We start from the raw sequence: 20,391 nt of genomic DNA, 5'->3' as shown, positions 1-20,391 counted from the left end.
TTGTAGCCTTTTTGAATAACTACTTTGAAGCTTAAATTAATGTGCCAGATTGACGGTTTTTTATTTTATTTTTTAGTTTGGAATAATTTTTCTCTTGATGAACACTGAGGAGAACATATACTATATAAGCAGGCTGGTGAAGTTGCAAGGCGTCAACTGAAAGCCAGAGAAGCCACAGGCAATCAAGATAATGCAATGAAATTCCAAGCAGCCGAATTCAAGATGCAAGAACTGAAGTCAAATATGGCAATTTTGGGAAAGGAAGCTGCAGTTGCAATGGCAGCTGTTGAAGCACAACAACAACGGTTGACTCTTCAGCGCTTGATTGCCATGGTCGTGCTCTGCTCCTTATGCTGAAACCGTTTACATTATCAGGAAAAATATTGATTAATTGCATTTCTCAGCTTAATTCTGATAATTGGATGGCTTTTCTAGGTTGAAGCTGAACGTACATACAACCTTAGAGTAGCTCAAATTCTTGATGAGGTTCTTAGAGAGGTACAATTCTAGATATCTGAAACATATGCAATAATTGTAATTTGTTTCATCTTTTGTTTGTATCAATTAAGAGCTGTAGTTGAACCCTATCTCCTTTTGACCATGTGGTTATTTCTTCAGATGGCCTCTGAACGGCACCGCATTGAACCTGCACCCTCTGCTGTTGCTGATAATCTCCCTCCACCTCCATCATATGAAGAAGCCAACCTTAGCAGTACTCACAGTTCTCAAAATTCATCCTTTGATAGATCTGTTGAGAATGCTATCTTTTTTTTAGGAGAGGTAATCTATGCAGGCTTTTAAGAGTTGACATTTTCCTATAGGATTTGTGTGCTTGTTGTCCATTAACTAATTTTCTAAAATCTGTTTCATGAATATTTTTTCACAGGTTATACATGCGTTTCAAGCTGAGACTGAAGTGGAGCTTAGCTTGGCTGTTGGTGATTATGTTGTTGTTCGTCAGGTTTTCCTTATCCCTTAAATGTTACTGTTGATCTTTTAGCAAATGTTTTTTGTACATTGAGTCTATGTTTGACACATATTTATATGGCAGCAGAGGAGTCAATTGATATGTTTTATATCTTAAGTGTTGCATATCGTTTAATTTCTGTGAAGATGCCTGATTGAACGGACTTTGAAATGATGTGTCTGAAAAAACCCAGTGTCAAGATAATGGGAAGATGCTGAAATAACAAAGCAAGTATCTAGAAAGTTATAAATGGCATTAACTCACATTAAAACCTTAGAAAATAAAGAAATGTCATCTGTATAAAGAGAAGAGAGAGTAAATGGGAGAGAGTATATGTATTATCGTTAAAATAAACACCATGTAGACTAAATAATTCATCTTGATCTAGACTTTATATTTGTCATTGCTTATGTGATACATAGCGATACCTGGAGATTAATTCAATCATTCTATAATCTGGCTGTTAAAGCATGTAGCTTCTGTCGGACAATGACTGCGATCACAGATATATATATATATATATCAAATCCTATTAATATCATTATTCATATGATCGCTGGATTTGTAACCGATGCTCATATATATATATATATATATATATATATATATATATATATATATATATATATATATATATATATATATATATATATATATAGATATATATATACTTTCATCTGAGATTGCATCTCAGTCATGATCGAGACTATTCTGATTCCTTGTGATTTAGATCATTATCGATCTGTAAAAGTGTCATTATCGGGCTGCGTATGAAACAAGTTCATTATGATCATTGACATATGTTTAGACTAGTGTTATGTCTAAACTAACCTGAATGGGTATGATAATCAAACACTGAATAGGTGTGACAGTGAATGGTCATGCCCATTTACTTTCACACCCATCGTTATGCATATACTCGATCTGCCCGATATTGTTAGGTATTGAAATCTATTAATTCAAGCATATCAAGGAACGTAAGCATCTCAAGTACAAGAAAATCTCTATTATTTCTGTAGTAATATATACAGATTCAGAAGCAAATCATATTCATTGGCATCAGTGTTTAAACCTGCAAAACAAAATTGTGCATCAGTCAACTTTATATTGAAATCTGGTATGAAAATTTACATGGTATTAGAGCCTTGTTAAGGAGAGATCTCATTAAGTTTAAGAGATCAGATTTCACATTAAGTTGCAGTCTCTCATTATTCATCAAGATGACAAACATGTTAAGATTCGAACACCACCTTACAAGTGCTGACAACTTCGAATCCTTGAAACTTCGTATAATGATGCTATTAAAAGAGAACAAATTCGAATCCTTTGTGAAAGAAGAAAAGGAAGAACCTAAAGATGATTTGGAGAAAACTCTATGGATCGAGAATAATGAGAAGGCCATGAAAATAATAGTGGATGTTGTTCAAGAGCACATGGTGCTTATTGTGGCAAAACATGCAACAACATACCACATGTTTAAAGCTCTTGAAAATGCATTCATAGTAAATAACACTGGTAGAAAACTTGCTCTTAAAAGACAAATGAATAACATTAGCATGAATAAAGGAGAAATAGTAAATGCCTTCATGAGAATCATAGAATTGAGAGATCAATTATCTTCAGTCAGTTATGAGATTGGCAATCAAGAGTTATCACTAATAGCATTAGGAGGACTGCCAAATTCTTGGGAGTCATTTGTACAATGTATAAGTGCAAGATCTAAAATTCCAAAACTAGATTGATTAAGATCTGATTGTCTTAAAGAAGAATCGAGATTAATGACTAAAGGAAAACATAAAACATAAAACCTTGGATGAAGACATTTATGTTCTTAACACCAACTCTCATAAAAAGGGTAAGAAGAAGAACACCAAAAGGAAAAGAAACTTTCATGGAAAAGCATAGTCAAAATAGAAGAAAGACTTGTCTAAAATTCAATGTTTCAGATGTGATCAATAGGGACATTATGCACTAAATTGTCTTGATCAATCTAAACTTCAAACATCATTTGCCAAAACAGATCGAAGGTCAAGAATTTGAGAAATATGCCTTCAATTCAGCCTTGTCTAGTCAAATATCAGCCAAGTCCAACACTCGAATAATTGACAGCGGATCTTCAAGACACATCATTGGATATCAAGATAACCTAGAGAGCATGCAAATAGAAATAGATGAAGTTACAATTGGGGATGATTCTGCACTTTTCGTAAAAGGAATTGGGACTTGCACTATCAAATTAAAATCAGGAAATTCTATTAAGCTTTCTGGAGTTCTATATGTACTAGGTATTAAAAGCAATTTAATATTTATATCAGCACTTGAAGATGATGGTTATAGAGTTACATTCATGGAAGGCAAAGTACTAGAATAGGCAAAGAATTCAACTATAAAGAAGGCTCAAACAATAGGAGTAAGACAATGACTATTATATGAGCTTTGTACTAAGAAAAATCTTGCACTTGTTCATGAGACTCTAGATTCAAATGAAATGTGGCATAAAAGATTAGGCCATATCAACTTTCATGCTCAAACATCTATGGTGAAGTTGGTAACTGGAATGCCCAAATTAAGTCAAATTCATAATGAATCCTACAAAGGTTGTGCCTTGGGGAAAAATACAAAAAGGTCATTTCCTCATAGTTTGAGCAAAATTAAAGATGTGTTAGAACTAGTGCACTTTGAACTATGTTGAGCCATGTCTACACCATTCATAGAAGGGTTCTTGTACTATGTGATATTTGTTGATGATTTTTCAAGGAAGACATGGATATACTTCCCTAAGTGCAAAGATTTTGAAGAAATTCTTTCTAAATTTAAAGAATTCAAAACTATCACTGAAAACTCCTTAAAAAAGAAAATTAAAATTCTAAGAACAGATAATGGGAAAGAATACACTTTTGAAATATTTAAAGAATTCTGCAAACTTGCTAGGATTAAGAGGGAGTTCACTGTTCCCTACAACTCTCAACAAAATAGAGTTATTGAAAGGAAAAATATAACCATTCTAGAAGCTGCTAGGGCTATGATATATGATCAAAACTTGAGCATGTTATTTTGGGTTGAAGCATCTAATACAACACTCTATATTCAAAATAGATGTCCTCACTCACATCTAGACAACAAAACTCCTGAAGAAGTTTTTTTCAGATATGAAACTTGACATTAGCCATTTAAAGATATTTGGATGTCTTGTGCATGTTCATGTACCTAAGGAGAAAATGACAAAATTGGAACCTACTGGAAGGAAAGGAATTCTTATTGGTTTTAGTGAAATAGTAAAGGGTTACAGAATCTACATACCTGGACAGAAACAAAGAGAACTTAGTAGAGATGTCATCTTTGAAGAAGACATTGCTTTCCAAATAGCCAATAATTTCAGATGAACTAGATACAAATGACTTATCTTGTTCCCTAGAAGTGTAATATATACTTATTTCGGGTCTTAATTAACAACTTAACATATCAAGGAAATACAGTTATTACTTCATTTTCATAGGAAGATAGTGAAATCAGCTATGTTCATATGAATGAGATTAATGGTTAAAATTAGTTAAACAAAATTCATAACTAAGAATTGAAAACGCCATCAATGATTTTACTATGGAAATTAAATTCTACGTACTATGGAATTCGAGACCGAAATCAATTTAGGAATGCTTCTACAAACATGCAGGTTAGTCCACAAATACCACTATATCCAAAATACCATTTTATCAAAATCAAATGAAGATACTATTAAATACCACTTATATCAATTAGGGCATTGATTACCAATGGATCATTTAGGGCATCACAAACCACTGTATCAATTAGGACATCAGATACTGCTGTATCATTCAGGGCGTTAGATACCATTGTATCACTTAGGGCATTAGATACCACTATATCATTTCTTTTCTTCCTGTTGGTAACTGTGGTGATAACATAAGATTAGAAGATATGCTCATAATCATTATTCATATAAATGAAAAACTGAAATATCAATCCTATAGATATATTCCATATTTAGTGGGAAGGTCAACCAATCTAATGATTACCTATTACATTAATGAGAAAGATTGCTTACATCAAAGGAGATAATTGAATTCAATGATTTAAATTAATCCATCATAATATCATAAAAGTAAAAATTACTTGTTATCGATAAATGTTTGAATGCATAGCGTATCTTTATCTGATGCACGCATGACATTTTGTGGAGAGGGGGAAACATTGTAAGGGGCTTAACCAACCAACCTTAGACCATGACTTATCCCCACACAATCTCTAACGAGAAAGGCTCTCTCTACCCAGAATAGACATGGAACACGTTGTCATCCACTGAGCATTCTGTTATCTAATTACACCACTTGACTCGATAGCAGGCGAATACAATAAATATGATCATGCATGAGCTATTAAATGATTCATTTTTAAAAATAATAAACATTGTTATGTCACATTTGATTTTGTTTCATGTTATATCAGATTCCTTTCTCTCACCTCTTCACTCTTCCATGGCTACACAACTGGTGAGTCCTAGGTGTTTGGAATCTCAGAGCAATTTGGCTCTATCCTTGATTCTTAACTGGTAAAAGAATATTATATATTTCCAACTTATCACAAACTGTGACTTGAAAGAATATGTTCTTTAAAAGTAGCAAAAATATCATTGGTTCTTATTTCCAAATTGTATATATAAATCATGATTTTATTCCATCTTCAATAATTCTTTCTCAAGAGGTTCTATCCGATGATTATAACTACAGTTTAGCTGTGATGGAAATCGGAAATCAGTAGGCAATGATAAGAAGTATATAGCTATGCTTGGAACATGATTGATTATATACTTCTAGCTTTTACAACATGTGATTTGAGAGATTATATTCTTAAAGATTGCAGAAATTATTGTTTAATTCTAATCTCCATTGGCATAATGATTTATGGATCCATACTATGGTTACTTGGCTTTCACTTGCCATGAACAAAGCTAAATTAACAAGAGGTTCAAATCTATAATATCAAACAAGATATCATCATGATAAATACTGAAGCTTGCAGCTATGAAATTCGATGTTATTGCACCTTTTGTACAAGGAAATCAAATTGGAAATATTGGTTTCGGGTGAATCACATAACTTGGACAAATTGAAGATAATCTCTTGCTGAATGCTTAGCTACTTCGTCAAATCGTTACTTGCAAAATATCTAACACAACTCCAACAAAAGAATACTCACGATTTCTAGTAGAATGTTTGAATGGGCATGAAATCGTGGGAAGGATTTTTTGAAAAGATATAGACTGATATTAGTAGAGTTATCGGCACAACAAGAATGTAATCGGGTGTTATGAAGAAGGCGGCAATGATTACTGAAAAACGTAGCATGAACAAGGTAGTTGGTTGTTTTGAAAAGGATGTCCCCCTTCTTCTCACGACTTCAATAAAAAGGAAAATGACATGACTTCTTGGCTTCCGTAACAAGAATATTTATCAATTTAATATGCCAAGTGTTTAATTGGTTACAAACAAGGAAAAGAATAAAAGATGGAAAAAGAGTTGGAAGGTTATAAATCAAAAACTATAGTGGTTTATATTTATCTACGTACACGTAGATATATTTGTGAGGTGGCATCATTATATTACAAAGAAAATAATATTATGGCGCCACTTTATATTTATATCTGTGTACGTACATAGGTATATATTAAAATAATATTGTGAAAGATCATTTAAAATCTTTTGAGGTACGTAGTATATTAAATTATTTTATGTTTTAAATTATTTATTTAATAGCTCATGCGGTTTCATTGATTGTATCCTGATGTTCAAGTCGCTAGGTCCTCAACCCATTTGCTCGGTGATAGTGATGCTCCTGTGCCTAATTCTTTTTTGACAATGCTTCCACCCCTTTGACGTGCTTCCTACAAGGAAATTCTTCGCAGTTAAATCATATTACCAATCAAGTTATTTAATCATAAATAATCATAATGGCTAACTGCCTTTTCAATTCCATGAATTCATGATAAATAATCAACTAGCATGTTATCTTCTCATGAAATTTTAACGACTAACCATCTTACCATTTCATAGTAGTATAACCAATTAAACTGCCAATTGACTTCATGTGAACCTCAACGGCTATATGAACATTTTAAATTAGGTCAAAAATTGGGATGTAACATACCATTCCCCTTGTGTTTCATCATCCTTGACGAACTTGAAATTGTAACGAACTTTATAAAGGAACATTTAAAATTTAGCCAAAAATTGGGATGTAACAAGAAGAGGCTCTTGCTTTTGAGATTCAGAGGGAGTACCCTGAAGAGACTTCAAACGAAAATGAGATGCTTCCCGAGACTCAAGAAGAGTCTTGATGATAATTCTAAAATGCCACTTTGGGCAAAAAAAATTATAGAGGAAGGAGATGTATTTCTAGCACCTTCAGGGACATTCAGATAAAGAAAAAGACCTAAAAAATTAACATACAACACATTCATGTGTGAGATTCCAAACTCTGAACCTACTAATGGTTCTGAAGCTTTTAAACATCAAGTTTGGAAAGATACAATGGTGGAAGAATATCAGTCTATACTAAAAAATGGTGTTTGGGATATAGTTCCTAGACCTAAAGGAAAATTTGTTGTTTCATCTAAATGGTTCTTCAAAGTTAAGTATGCTGTAGATGGTAGCATTGAAAAACATAAAACTCGTTTTGTGGCTAGAGGATTCTCTCAAGAGGAAGGAATTGACTTTGAAGAAACTTCTGCATCAGTTGCTAGGTATACCTCAATTAGAACCATAATAGCTATTGCAACAGCAAAAGGGTGGAAAATTCATCAAATGGATGTAAAAACTACTTTTCTAAATGGAACGATTGAGGAAGAAGTATACTTGGAAAACCAAAAGGATTTGTGACTCATGATGTTGCCTCTTATGTATGTAAATTGAAAAGGGCTCTATATGGACTCAAACAGGTTCCCTGATCCTAGAATGAAAGAATTGATAAATATCTTCTAAGTCTTGGATTCACCAAGAATGATGCTGATCCAAATCTTTACTTTAAAGTAACTAAAGGTGGTATGTTTATTCTAATACTTTATGTTGATGACCTTCTGATTACAGGAGAAGACCATCTCATTAATCAATGTAAGGAAGAATTGACTCATGGATTTGACAAGAAGGACTTAGGGATTCTTCATTACTTCCTTGCATTGGAAGTTCGTTAGAAGTTTGGGAATATCTTCTTACATCAAAAGAAGTATACTGTCGATATTTTGAAAAGATTTGAAATGTGTAATTGTCGACCTATGTCTACACCTATGGAAACCAATTTACATAAGCTAAAGGAAGCAAGTGTTGAATCCAGACTTATTGATCCCATTTTATACAGATAGATAATTGGGTCTCTGATGTATCTTGTGAATACTCGACTAGATATTTGCTATGCTGTGAATGCATTAAGTCAGTCCATGTGTGAACCTCGAGAAATACATCTTGTTGCTTTCAAGCATATATTAAGGTACCTTCAAGGCCCTATTGGCTGTGAACTTAAATATGAGAATACCGACTTGGAGTTACATGGATATACTGATTTTGATTGGGCCGGAAGTGTAAAAGACTAGAAAAGCACATCAAGATGTTATTTCAGTTTAGGATCAGCTATGATCTCATGAATTTGTAGGAAGCAAGCTTTAGTCGCACAGAGTTCTACCGAGGTAGAGTAGATTGAAGTAGCAATGGGAGCAAGAGAAGTAGTGTGGTTTTGAAAATTGCTTCCTAATTTATTTTGTGAACCTCTGAAACCTACCACTATTCACTTTGATAACCAAAGTTGTATCAAGTTGTTCGTGAATCTGGTATTTCATGATAGACCCCAGCATATAGAAATCCCTTACCACTACGTAAGAGACATGGTGGAAAGAAGAGCTATTTAGTTGGAATATATTAATACAGGCGATCAAACAGTTGACATTCTCACCAAGCCTCTTCCTGAGGTGAAGGTTGATCATTTCAAAAAGAAACTTGGTATGGTTGAAATGTGAGTTTATGAGATTGAGTCTCAACTTTGTAAATTTGTATTATTTTTAATAAAGTTGTTTAAAGTGTAAACTCTTTTGTCATATGTGTTACTCTATGACTTATGTGCCTACCCTATGTACATTATTAAAAGGCGACGATCTGTTATAATGAAATGTTGACTCTAGCATTATAAGTTGACGACTTTATAATGATTAGATTACTATCATGTGACTTGATATTCATGGACAAGTCATGATATTTAAAAAGATATATTGATAGATATCATGTGACGTGATATTTGTAGAAGATCATTATGTTCATTTTATCATGGTGGGTATTATGTGACATAATATCTATGGATATACCATGATCTCCTATGGTAGATATCATGAGACTTGATATCTGTGCACATACCATAATTGGAAAGAATATCATGAGGTTTGATTTTGTGAAGTGTATGACAATCTAGGTGATATCACTTCTCAAATAAGGAGAATTATATAAATGCACTTTGTCTTCCATAGCTAAGAGGGAGTGTTAAAGCATGTAGCTTCGGTCAGACAATGACTGTGGTCACAGATATATATATATATATGTATATAAAATCCCATTAATATCATTATGCATATGATCGCTGCATTTGTAACCGATGCACACCTATATATACTTTCATCTGAGATGGCATCTCAGTCATGATCGAGATCATTCCGATTCCTTGTGATTTAGATCATTATCAGGCTGCATATGAAACAAGTTCATTATGATCATTGACATATGTTTAGATTTGTGTTATGTTTAAACTAACTTGAACGGGTATGATAATCAAACACCAAATAGGTGTGACAGTGAATGGTCATGTCTCCATTCGGAGACATGCCCATTCACTCTCACACCCCTCCTTGTTATACATATACTTGATCTGCCCGATATTGCTAGACATTGAAATCTATCAATGGAAGCATATCAAGGAATGAAAGCATCTCAAGTACAAGAACATCTCTATTATTTCTGTAGTAATATAGACAGATTCTGAAGCAAATCAAATTAATTGGCATCAGTGTTTAAACTTGCAAAACAAAATCTTGCATCAGTCAGCTTTATATTGAAATCTAGTAAGAAACTTTACACTGGCAACAAATATAAGGTCAGTTGAAAGAAGTTACAACCTCGTTGTAACCATTGCCTAGCTCACCCAATAATGTGTATATATTTGTTGTATGTGTGGCATACAAAATAGAGGAAGTGTGAATTGTTGATTTGAGTTCATACATGATAAAAGCATTGTTCTGAGTTGAAGTAATGAAACAGAAAATGTAAAGCGCATAATTGTTTCTGTCATGAACATATAACTGAGTTTTCTGAGAATGATTGTAAATGTTCTTTGGCCGAATGTGGAGAGTTGTGCTGGAAACATAGTTTTTAAACAATATTGAAATAGATTGTAAATACTGTGAAGAAGCTGAGCATAAAAACCGCGGCGTGTGTAAGGGCTGTAAATTCTTTGGATACTGATATTGAAAGGTTTTAGAAGTGTTTTAATAGTGATATATCTTTGAATAAATTAATTACATTTATGCAGACATCACAGTAAAAAGGGAGAGCAGTATATGTTAGAAAGCTGTTTTATGAAAACATTTATGACATTGATGAAGTGCAGTGTGTACTGCTTAGAATTGTAATTTGTGTGTTCTTCAGTTGGTATCGTTGAATATTGAGTTCATGCTCAGATCTGGAAGAGTTGGTGCTCTTAAAATAGGGTTTGGTGACTACATAGTGTTGGTGCCTGTAAAGCATTGTAATCAAGTTTCTTTGTGAGGCTAGATTATGAAAGTTAATCCTAGCAGAATTTTTCACTGGTTTTTTCCATCCTGGATTCTCCACTTATTTCTTGTGCATTAGTCTTGTTGTGTGATTTGTTCTCTTACCATTCTTTTCAGTTCCGTTTGATACTTATCAAGGTTTCAATTGATTGACGATTAAAAGTTTTTATCTCTTACTGAATCATCACTCCAAGTAGAAGAATTGTGTTCTACTAAACCCTTTGCATATTTTTCCAAGGTTTTAGAAGGGCACTTCAATGGGTTTGGTTGCTGTTCACTACCATCCTCAACATTTGTACTTTCGTTTCCTCCAACTACTTCCACTTCAGTCTTACTGCTTTTCATGTTTTTTGAGTTTAAATGCAGTTTTAAACTGAAAAAATGCAAGAAAATAAAATAAAAATCAGACATTTCGTGCTTCAAGCTTTAAAAGAAATTGAATCAAATTAAAGGATGAAACTTACCTCTTTGAAGGATTTACAGCTCCACTGCCCTCAATTGGATCTTTTTCGTAGCTGGCTCCTATCCCTGCTCAAAATAGAAATTCTCCCTTCAAATTCTACTGGTGCTCCTCATTTTCCTTCACAAATAAATGCTGAAATGAGGAAAAAATGGGACATCTATTTCCCTTCAGAGAAAGTTGAGAGGTAGGGCCCCAAAAAACATAAATTAAAAAAAAATTGAATGTGTTTATTTTTTTTGGAAAACAACTGGCCTGATGCCAAGGACGTCCGAACATCTCCGGGATGGTCAAATGATGTCCATGATGTCTTCTGTCGTCCTTGAAATATGGGTATGGTATCCCCTGGTTCCAAAGATGTGTCCTCTGTTTTTTGGCAAAAACAGGGACAGCTTGGGTACGTTCATGAGGTATTCCCATGTCTTCGAGACAGGGAGGAGAATTTTATGCATGGGGATGCATTCCTGGGTAATCTTGAACCTAAAGTAAAAAAAATAAATCCGAGCTGCTAGGGAAGAACAATTGACAACAGTTGTGTGCCCAGTTGCCAGAACGCACTGAGAAATCTGATATCTTGTTATTGACAATGTTTACAGGCAACCCTTAGAGCATACCTTTTTGTAAAACAACTTTGTAACTTGTGGTGTCATAGACTTTGATGGGATGAAGGAGAAATGAAAAAAGATGGTCAGTTGATTTACTACCCGGAGGATGCAATCACTTCCCTGTACCCTCCGTAGATTAGTGATAAAATCCATCGATATACTTGGCTTTGCTTCAGAATAGGCAGTGGGTGTAGCTGTGTAGCAGATCAGTAGGAAAAGAGTTGTTTGACTCAAGTCATCCATTCCCTGACATGACATAATCATCTTTGAAGCCTTGAAGAGAATCCCTCACTAACTTGCTTGCCAGTTTTGAAGTATCCAGGATGTCCTGGCAAAGGTGTATCATGGATGGCTCTCAAAAATTTCTCCTTAAGTTAGTCCCAGGAACCAAATATATCTTGTCCTTGTAGTATATGACATCACGTACCACTTTATGCTTGTCATCTTGAATCTTCCTATCCATCACTTCACATGCAAACATGGTCTTGGAGAACTCTTTGCTGAAATCTATGTTAAATAACAAGTTGTGGACTTCTAGGGGAGATTATTTACAACAATGTTCTGTTTGTCCTTAACATACTTTGTCAAAATCACAGGCCTGTATCTTGTTGAATCACTTTTGTTGCCTTTCGTCAAGATTTTTCTTCTCTGAAGTGTACTTAAAGCTATCATGAGCAGTCTAGACCACAAATCTCCCACCCGCTAAATACTGTTTGATCATTTCCAACGCATGATGGTAAATATTGTTTGATCATAGATGGAATAAAGCCTCTCTTTATTCCTGAGCTTTTGGCTCTCATATGCAATGTGATATTTGTTCTGCATTAAAATTACTGTGATTCCCTCACCTGAAGAAATATCCCATTCCAGCACAATAGGCCAGGTGGAATTTGCTGTCCACAATCGGATAAGCACTCATTACCTCCTTGAGATCATTAATTGCCTGTGGAGTCTTGTTCCTCCATTTGAAAGCTCCTTTCTTGGTAAGATTTGATAGAGGTTCCTTGGTAAGATTTGTTTAGAGGTCCATATAATAATTGCATAGGTCAAGAAAGCCTTGTTGGAGGTGGCCAATTAATGATTGTCAAAATTCCTTCAATGCACCCAAACTCTGTAAGCACTGAGGATGTAACAGAAACAGAAAATTTCTGTCATTCCAAATTCACATTTGGAGGCCTTGGCATATAATGATCATGTCTCCATGATACCTAGTACCTCAACCAATTTTTTGAGGTGCTCCAATCTTTGATTATTATGAGTATATATCAAAGAACACTGGTAAAAAGTTTCACAATTGCTTATTGAAGATATGCTTCTTGGGGAATTGGAAAGTAGTGGGAGCATTGGTTAACCCAAAGGGCGTAACTAGAAACTCATATTGTCCAGGAATCCAGTGTGACTACAAAGTAGTTGTCAACAGTGAGTAGAAAGTAGTCTTGTGGATATTGTATTCCCTTATCACTAGATGTTACCTGTGTTTGAGATCTATCTTTGAAAAGTAGATTGCATCATGTAACTCATCTAATATCTCATCAGTCTTGGGAATGGGTTAGCTGTTCTTAAATTTTTTTCTTATTCAAAGCACAATAATCATAGCACATTCTCATGGTCGCTTCCTTCTTAACCAAGACAAAGGGACAAGAAAAGGGACTTGAGCTAGGTGTAGTGTGCCCTATTTCAAATGACCCATTCGTAGCCTTCTCAATTTCTTCATTGGACTTCTTAAGATTTTTGTAAGTAGTTGTATTTATAGGCTTACCACCTTCCTATAGTGTGCTCAAATCCTCTATCGGTGGTCTTCCTGGAGTAATCTTACTTGATACCAAGCTATGGCTGTTCAAATCTATCTGAAGTGCGATAATGCTTAGGATTTCAAACACTGGCTTGTAGCTACACCACCATCTCTGAGAATGCTCTTGATTCTCTTTGCTAAAAGCCTAAAACAATCCTAGGAGCATCGTTGGACATTCCCCTCAAAACTACCTTTTTGCCATCAAATTCAAGTCCATTGTTTGAGAACTTTGAGAATGCTTTTCTAGGGAATCCAACCACTGCATTCCAATAATAGCATACACATCTCCTAAGTCAATCACATAGAAATCATCATCAACTGTGTAGTTGCCTAGTGCGATGCTCAACTGTGGAACCCTTTGTAAGCATGCTATGGTATTTATATGCTTGGATAACATTGAAAGCCTCAAAAACCTAAGTCAGATGGCCTTCCCTTGTAACCTTAGCGGAGTCGATGAAATTGTGAGTAGCTTCACTGTCAATCAACACTGTCACTGGCTGACTCGGCGAGACTTTATGCGCTCTGAAAGAGTTGAATCTAGGCGAACCAGACATAGTGACAATATTACTTCTTCTAACCTCCTCAGGTGACTGTTCCTCATCTATCAATTGCTCATCAACTGAATCACTATGCTTGCTGCCCCAAATGTCATCTGACTTGTCTTCTTCCTCACTGTCAGATACCTCCTTGATATTTCCCAGGTTGCTTGCACCTGAAACAATTTCATTATGTCCCACTCCTTGTGAGAAGGGATTTTTTTTTGTCCTTATGAGATGAGAGTCCTTTGGACTTATTTTTACTCTTAGCAGTTGTAGAATCCGTGTTTCTAGCCTTTGTCATGGCTGCCTTTATCCATCCTCTTAGAGGTTTTGCCAATCCATCCATAAATGTCCATTGAAACCCACTGTTTCAACTGAGCCAACTCCCTAATATGAATTTCAAGGTCCTTATCAAATCTGACAATGAGTGTCCCAGAACTCTGCATAAGAGTTTGTTTGATCACGCCTCATCATAATCATCCTGTGGTGCTACCATTCATGAGCAATATCATCCAGGTGAATATCAGCATATCTGATGGCCCATTTTTCCAGCATGGGGTTAAGTTGGAAGTAAGTATCTAATTTTTGAGTACATGCTCTGGCTGTATTCTTAGCAGACGCATCATAAAATGGAAGGGTTAGTTTACTGATATTTCTCTTCAAGTCATTATTATGTGCTCTACCTTCCTTACGAGGTCTATTTCCAAGGTCTACATAGTCTCTAAGAGATATACCAGCCCAAAAATTTGGACTTTCATCCCTTTAGTATTGCACAACCGATATTGCAAATCATTTTATATAGGTTGATTGTTGTTTTGAGAATGCATTACCATACAATGCTGATATACCTTTTCCCCCTTGTTATCAACATTATTTTTATTAGGAAATTTCTACAGCCACTACAGGAGTTAAATTGATTTCATGGTATAGGGAAGAAAAGTTAATCAAACATTTACAGGAAAAGTATTAACCATAGCTTCATGGGGAAGCGTCCTGACCTTCTGGGACATGTCCTAGAGACGGGAGCACAGTTATGGTCTCTAAGACTTTTGCAGGGTTTAGTGGTGAAAGATCTAATGGTTTTGGATGCCATTTCAAGGGTTAAGAATTTAAGAGCAACTAAGAGCAACTGTAATGGTGGAAATTGAGTGGGGATTTTAGTGTTGGTAGGGGAACTTTGTTGTTACAATTTCCAAAGTATTATTGAATTATAGTTACAGCCCACTATAATTTCAGATTATATTGAAAAAATGGCGTCTCTATGTACCACTGTCTTCGTTTTTCGAAAAATAACTGTATTGGTAATGATACCAATCTCTGGAGTTTCCAACTACACACATCTCCGTGCAACCTTGGTATAAATGAGCATTTCATGCCAGGCAAATACTCTATATAAATGTTCATAATAAACAAGATATCATTTGATAAGTAGGAGATAATTTCCACAGCTAGTCAAATTGTGATATGAATATCAGGATTTAACTGTGTGATTTTGAGTCAAACTCGATGACCCATGTTTAACTATGGAGGAAACTCTGTAGTTAAGCGCGCTCAGGCTGGAGTAGTACTGGGATGGGTGACCTCCCGGGAAGTCCCGGTGCTTCACCCCTGTGAGCATCACCTAGATCCAATGAGTGCTAAGTGTTCCATTTATTCTCATGAGAGATGGATTCATGTTGAATCACTACTCATGAAACATGGGTCATCGAGTTTGACTCAAAATCACACAGTTAAATCCTGATATTCATATCACAATTTGACTAGCTGTGGAAATTATCTCCTACTTATCAATTGATGAGCTTAAGGGGCTTTCTAATGAATGGTTCATAAGGCACAACACTTGGTGAAGGTTTTGCAAATGGGGTTGCAAGCTTTGGGTTTAACTATGGAGGAAACTCTGTAGTTAAGCGCGCTCAGGCTGGAGTAGTACTGGGATGGGTGACCTCCCGGGAAGTCCCGGTGCTTCACCCCTGTGAGCATCACCTAGATCCAATGAGTGCTAAGTGTTCCATTTATTCTCATGAGAGATGGATTCATGTTGAATCACTACTCATGAAACATGGGTCATCGAGTTTGACTCAAAATCACACAGTTAAATCCTGATATTCATATCACAATTTGACTAGCTGTGGAAATTATCTCCTACTTATCAATTGATGAGCTTAAGGGGCTTTCTAATGAATGGTTCATAAGGCACAACACTTGGTGAAGGTTTTGCAAATGGGGTTGCAAGCTTTGGGTTTAACTATGGAGGAAACTCTGTAGTTAAGCGCGCTCAGGCTGGAGTAGTACTGGGATGGGTGACCTCCCGGGAAGTCCCGGTGCTTCACCCCTGTGAGCATCACCTAGATCCAATGAGTGCTAAGTGTTCCATTTATTCTCATGAGAGATGGATTCATGTTGAATCACTACTCATGAAACATGGGTCATCGAGTTTGACTCAAAATCACACAGTTAAATCTTGATATTCATATCACAATTTGACTAGCTGTGGAAATTATCTCCTACTTATCAATTGATGAGCTTAAGGGGCTTTCTAATGAATGGTTCATAAGGCACAACACTTGGTGAAGGTTTTGCAAATGGGGTTGCAAGCTTTGGGTTTAACTATGGAGGAAACTCTGTAGTTAAGCGCGCTCAGGCTGGAGTAGTACTGGGATGGGTGACCTCCCGGGAAGTCCCGGTGCTTCACCCCTGTGAGCATCACCTAGATCCAATGAGTGCTAAGTGTTCCATTTATTCTCATGAGAGATGGATTCATGTTGAATCACTACTCATGAAACATGGGTCATCGAGTTTGACTCAAAATCACACAGTTAAATCCTGATATTCATATCACAAGATATCATTGGCAACAATTTCTCCAAGTAAAATGTTACATTAGTTTGTATGTCACACTAGTTGCCTCAAACAAAATTCATATCAGCTTTGGTCCCCTTGGAGCAGAGTTGCATAATCTTTTTGAGCATCAATGCTGGACTACCTGACACAAGGGGTTACCCATGGAAGTTTTTTTATGGATTCTGTATATAAAGGTATATAGCTTATTCGCCAAATACACAATTCTAAAATTGGGTCCCTTAGATGAAAAAAGAATACCAAACAAAGTTAAAACCACCTTCACTGAGACAAGTGATCTGGAGACAGTTGTTGTTTCAATACAATCAATCTAACAAGAGTTTAGACTTAAGTTTCACAGTCCTCCTGAATCAATCCTTGGTCCTTGTCCCATTTCTCCTGTGGGTTCCACTTGGGTTCGAACCTTGGCAGGCCGGTTCCTCTAGGTCGAACCAGGTTAGACCCAGGCAGAGTAAGTGCAAACCAAGTACAGTTCCAGTGAGAAACATTCTATAATTTAGTGCAGAAAACAAGTATTGCGGAATTTGAATAGGATCTTTACCATTACAAAACAAAATCTGCAAAGTTCAGATTTATTACATCAAATTAAACTTGCCCTCAATATTTCTTCCAATGAAATTTTTATATCCAGTTGTTGATAATGACACCTGACCGATTAATTGGAAGTTCTCTATTGTGATAAATCTCATTTTAAACATCAAACATTATCTTCAATAGTTGAAGGGAGTTGCAAGTTACTTGTAACATTTTTCAAGTAGGATGTTAATTACAAACAAATCTCTGACGGTCTGTACAATGAAAAAGTAATAAGTGTTTGAGGACTTGGAAAGCGACAATGTTATTAGTGCAGCTGAACCCATTGGGATTGGCATTGTTTGTGAATCAACTAATGTCTTTGATAAAGAAGAAGAAGAAGATTAGAAAATCCATTAGATGATTGTAACCTAGTATAAAGTTTCAGTTGTTGAAAGCCAAAACAATATAATTTGAACTCAATATTATTTAAATCTTTTGATGTTGATAATAGATATGATATTATGATGCTATGGTTATTTTTAGTGTTTTTGTTGTTTTACTTATTATGATGCTATGTGACATTCTAATCTTAATTCATGCTTCTAGGATGCATACATGTGTATATATAATATTTACATTATTTTGTTCTAACAAACCCAAATGAAACCAAACCCCATTTCAAAATTTTGTCACACTGGCAAACCATTTCTTTGAACCCAAGCCCGAATTGACAACTTAGGTTTAGACAAATGGGTATTGTGTACCTACAGATTGGCAGGAAAAGACACAATATATAACAAAACAAGACGGGTCTTTTATCCTTAACTTGTTTCTCCTCTAATAGCAAGAAACTAAGCAAAAAGAAACACTAGAACAACAATATAAAGTTTGGACATAAGCTATTAGGTCTTTTTTTGGTAGTCGTGGCAGTTCATCAGACATGACCTCAGGCTTAGCAACAAAATCCTTGAGTTCTAGGTCTTCTGACAATAGGAGATGCCCTCAAGGGGTACACAGTGATGGTGTTTGTGTCTTATCACATTTACACTAAATTTGATCACCCCTTTGCTCAAGCCTTGCTGATTTGTTTTCTTCTCTTGCTTCTGTTTCCCTTCTGTGATCCTCTGCTCTGATTATGGTTGTTCCATCTGTACCTTTGAATAATCAAGTTTACTAAATAAGAGTTTGCCCATGGTTAGCAATCTCATCTGCCACTTAAGCCTCAATGTAAGAATATTGACAGAAATTCTATTAAATCGTCAGAATATCAATTTTTCAATTTTGATCAAGGCCCTTTTGAATACTCCAATAATTAGTTGAGAATCTCTTTTTGCTTATAGGTTAGTGATGTCAAGAATTCGGATAATTTACTCTATGGTGCAAGTTAATGGAGAAAGACCTAGTATGAATTCCTTTATCATCTTTTATTATACTACTTGAAGTTCCTTGATCATCTTTTATGATACTACTTACCCCAGCTTTACCTAAGCCTTCTATAGAGGTGCCATAGAAGTTGTTTATGAGAACTGAGATGTAAAGGAATTATCACAGTAGTTCTGAAACAAAAGGAGTTGTAGCCGGGCACTGATTCATTTTCTATATAAATTTGGCAAGTGGCACTTTAGATGGATACTGGTTCCCAAGTATTATACACATCCTTTGTGGTAAAGATTACATCTTTGGAATAATTTAATTGATGTCAGAAGTTGTAAGGGGAGGGGATCAGACAGTTAAAATGACGATCAATTTTAATGACAAGGTTTTCTCTAAAAGCATTTTTACTGGCCATAGAAACTCTATGTTGCTGTGTACTGATATTTTTGTTTTGTATTGTTTCAATGTTGGTCAGGTCTCTCCTACAGGCTGGGCTGAAGGGGAATGCAAGGGCAAAGCAGGATGGTTTCCATCAAATTATGTTGAGAAACGAGAGCGTGTTCTAGCCAGCAAAATGGCCGAAGTATTCTGATTTCCATCAAATTATGTTGAGAAACGAAAGCATGTTCTAGCCAGCAAAATTGTTGAAGTATTCTGATTTCTTCTGATTGAGTATTGGTTGTTACCCCAGTGTTTTAGGCCATTGATTAAATTCATTATTTTCAAGAGCATTAAGAGCATACCTTTAAAATGTCGTGGTGAGGTTTCCTTATTAATCAGCAGATCATTACTAGTCATGAATTTTTCATGAAAACAGTATATGTTGAAGGCATCTACTGCTTGTAGTTCTGGGGGATATAAATCAATCTGTGGGTTACTTAAAATTGGCACTTACGTTTAGCCAGACCTCACATTAGTTCAATGTTAGCTCAAAGTTAGTATTTACAGTGACTTATCTCTCGAGTTTCGTAGTTTGTTTGAATCGAAAATTGTATTATTGGTATAAAATTGAGAACACAATTTTGGCCTCGTGATCTTCTTTTATAAATGCTACTTTATGTTATCTCAAAGTTACACTCCCTATGCTAGAATGAAAAAGGAGACAATCTCACTTTATTTCTAAGAGAAATGGCATTCATCATGCTTTATAAGCATTTAAGTATTAAGGGTAGGGGCTCACACCAATCTTCCAGTGATCAAGACAACCTCAATCCTCGGAATGGTTATAATCCCAGGTTTCTGCTGTAAAATTTGTAACATTAGTGAAATACATGTTAACAGAATTTAATTGATTCAATTCATGGAGCAAGTCACTCGGAGATCCATATATTTAAAACACCATAAAAAAAATGACAAGACTATATTTGTGGTTTCCACCCATGCTAAGAACTTAAGATAATGTTACAAAACTAATTATTTTCTTTCATATTTTATTGCATTTAATTGAATTCTGTTTTCC

General features: G+C 35.3%; 1 protein-coding gene across 4 annotated transcripts in view; it reads left to right on the top strand.

Moving 5' to 3' along the window:
- LOC149577229 (SH3 domain-containing protein 2-like) overlaps positions 1-19,960 on the top strand; it is a 64,490-nt gene extending 44,530 nt beyond the window's left edge. For all 4 annotated transcript variants that reach the window (XM_089822786.1, XM_089822767.1, XM_089822794.1 and 1 more), the window contains 5 exons: positions 133-333; positions 436-498; positions 619-780; positions 887-961; positions 19,408-19,960. In XM_089822786.1, coding sequence (XP_089678912.1) covers positions 133-333; positions 436-498; positions 619-780; positions 887-961; positions 19,408-19,524 — 618 coding nt within the window. In that variant the 3' untranslated portion in view covers positions 19,525-19,960. The remainder of the gene's footprint in view (positions 1-132; positions 334-435; positions 499-618; positions 781-886; positions 962-19,407) is intronic.
- Positions 19,961-20,391: the final 431 nt, after the last annotated feature.

The sequence above is a fragment of the Cupressus sempervirens genome, chromosome 1 (genome assembly GCF_028749045.1).
Source record: "Cupressus sempervirens isolate cs-2001-9-10 chromosome 1, ASM2874904v1, whole genome shotgun sequence".
In the NCBI taxonomy this organism is placed as follows: domain Eukaryota; kingdom Viridiplantae; phylum Streptophyta; class Pinopsida; order Cupressales; family Cupressaceae; genus Cupressus; species Cupressus sempervirens.
The sequence above is the reverse complement of the archived record's forward strand: the minus strand, read 5'-3'. Positions and strand labels throughout refer to the sequence as shown.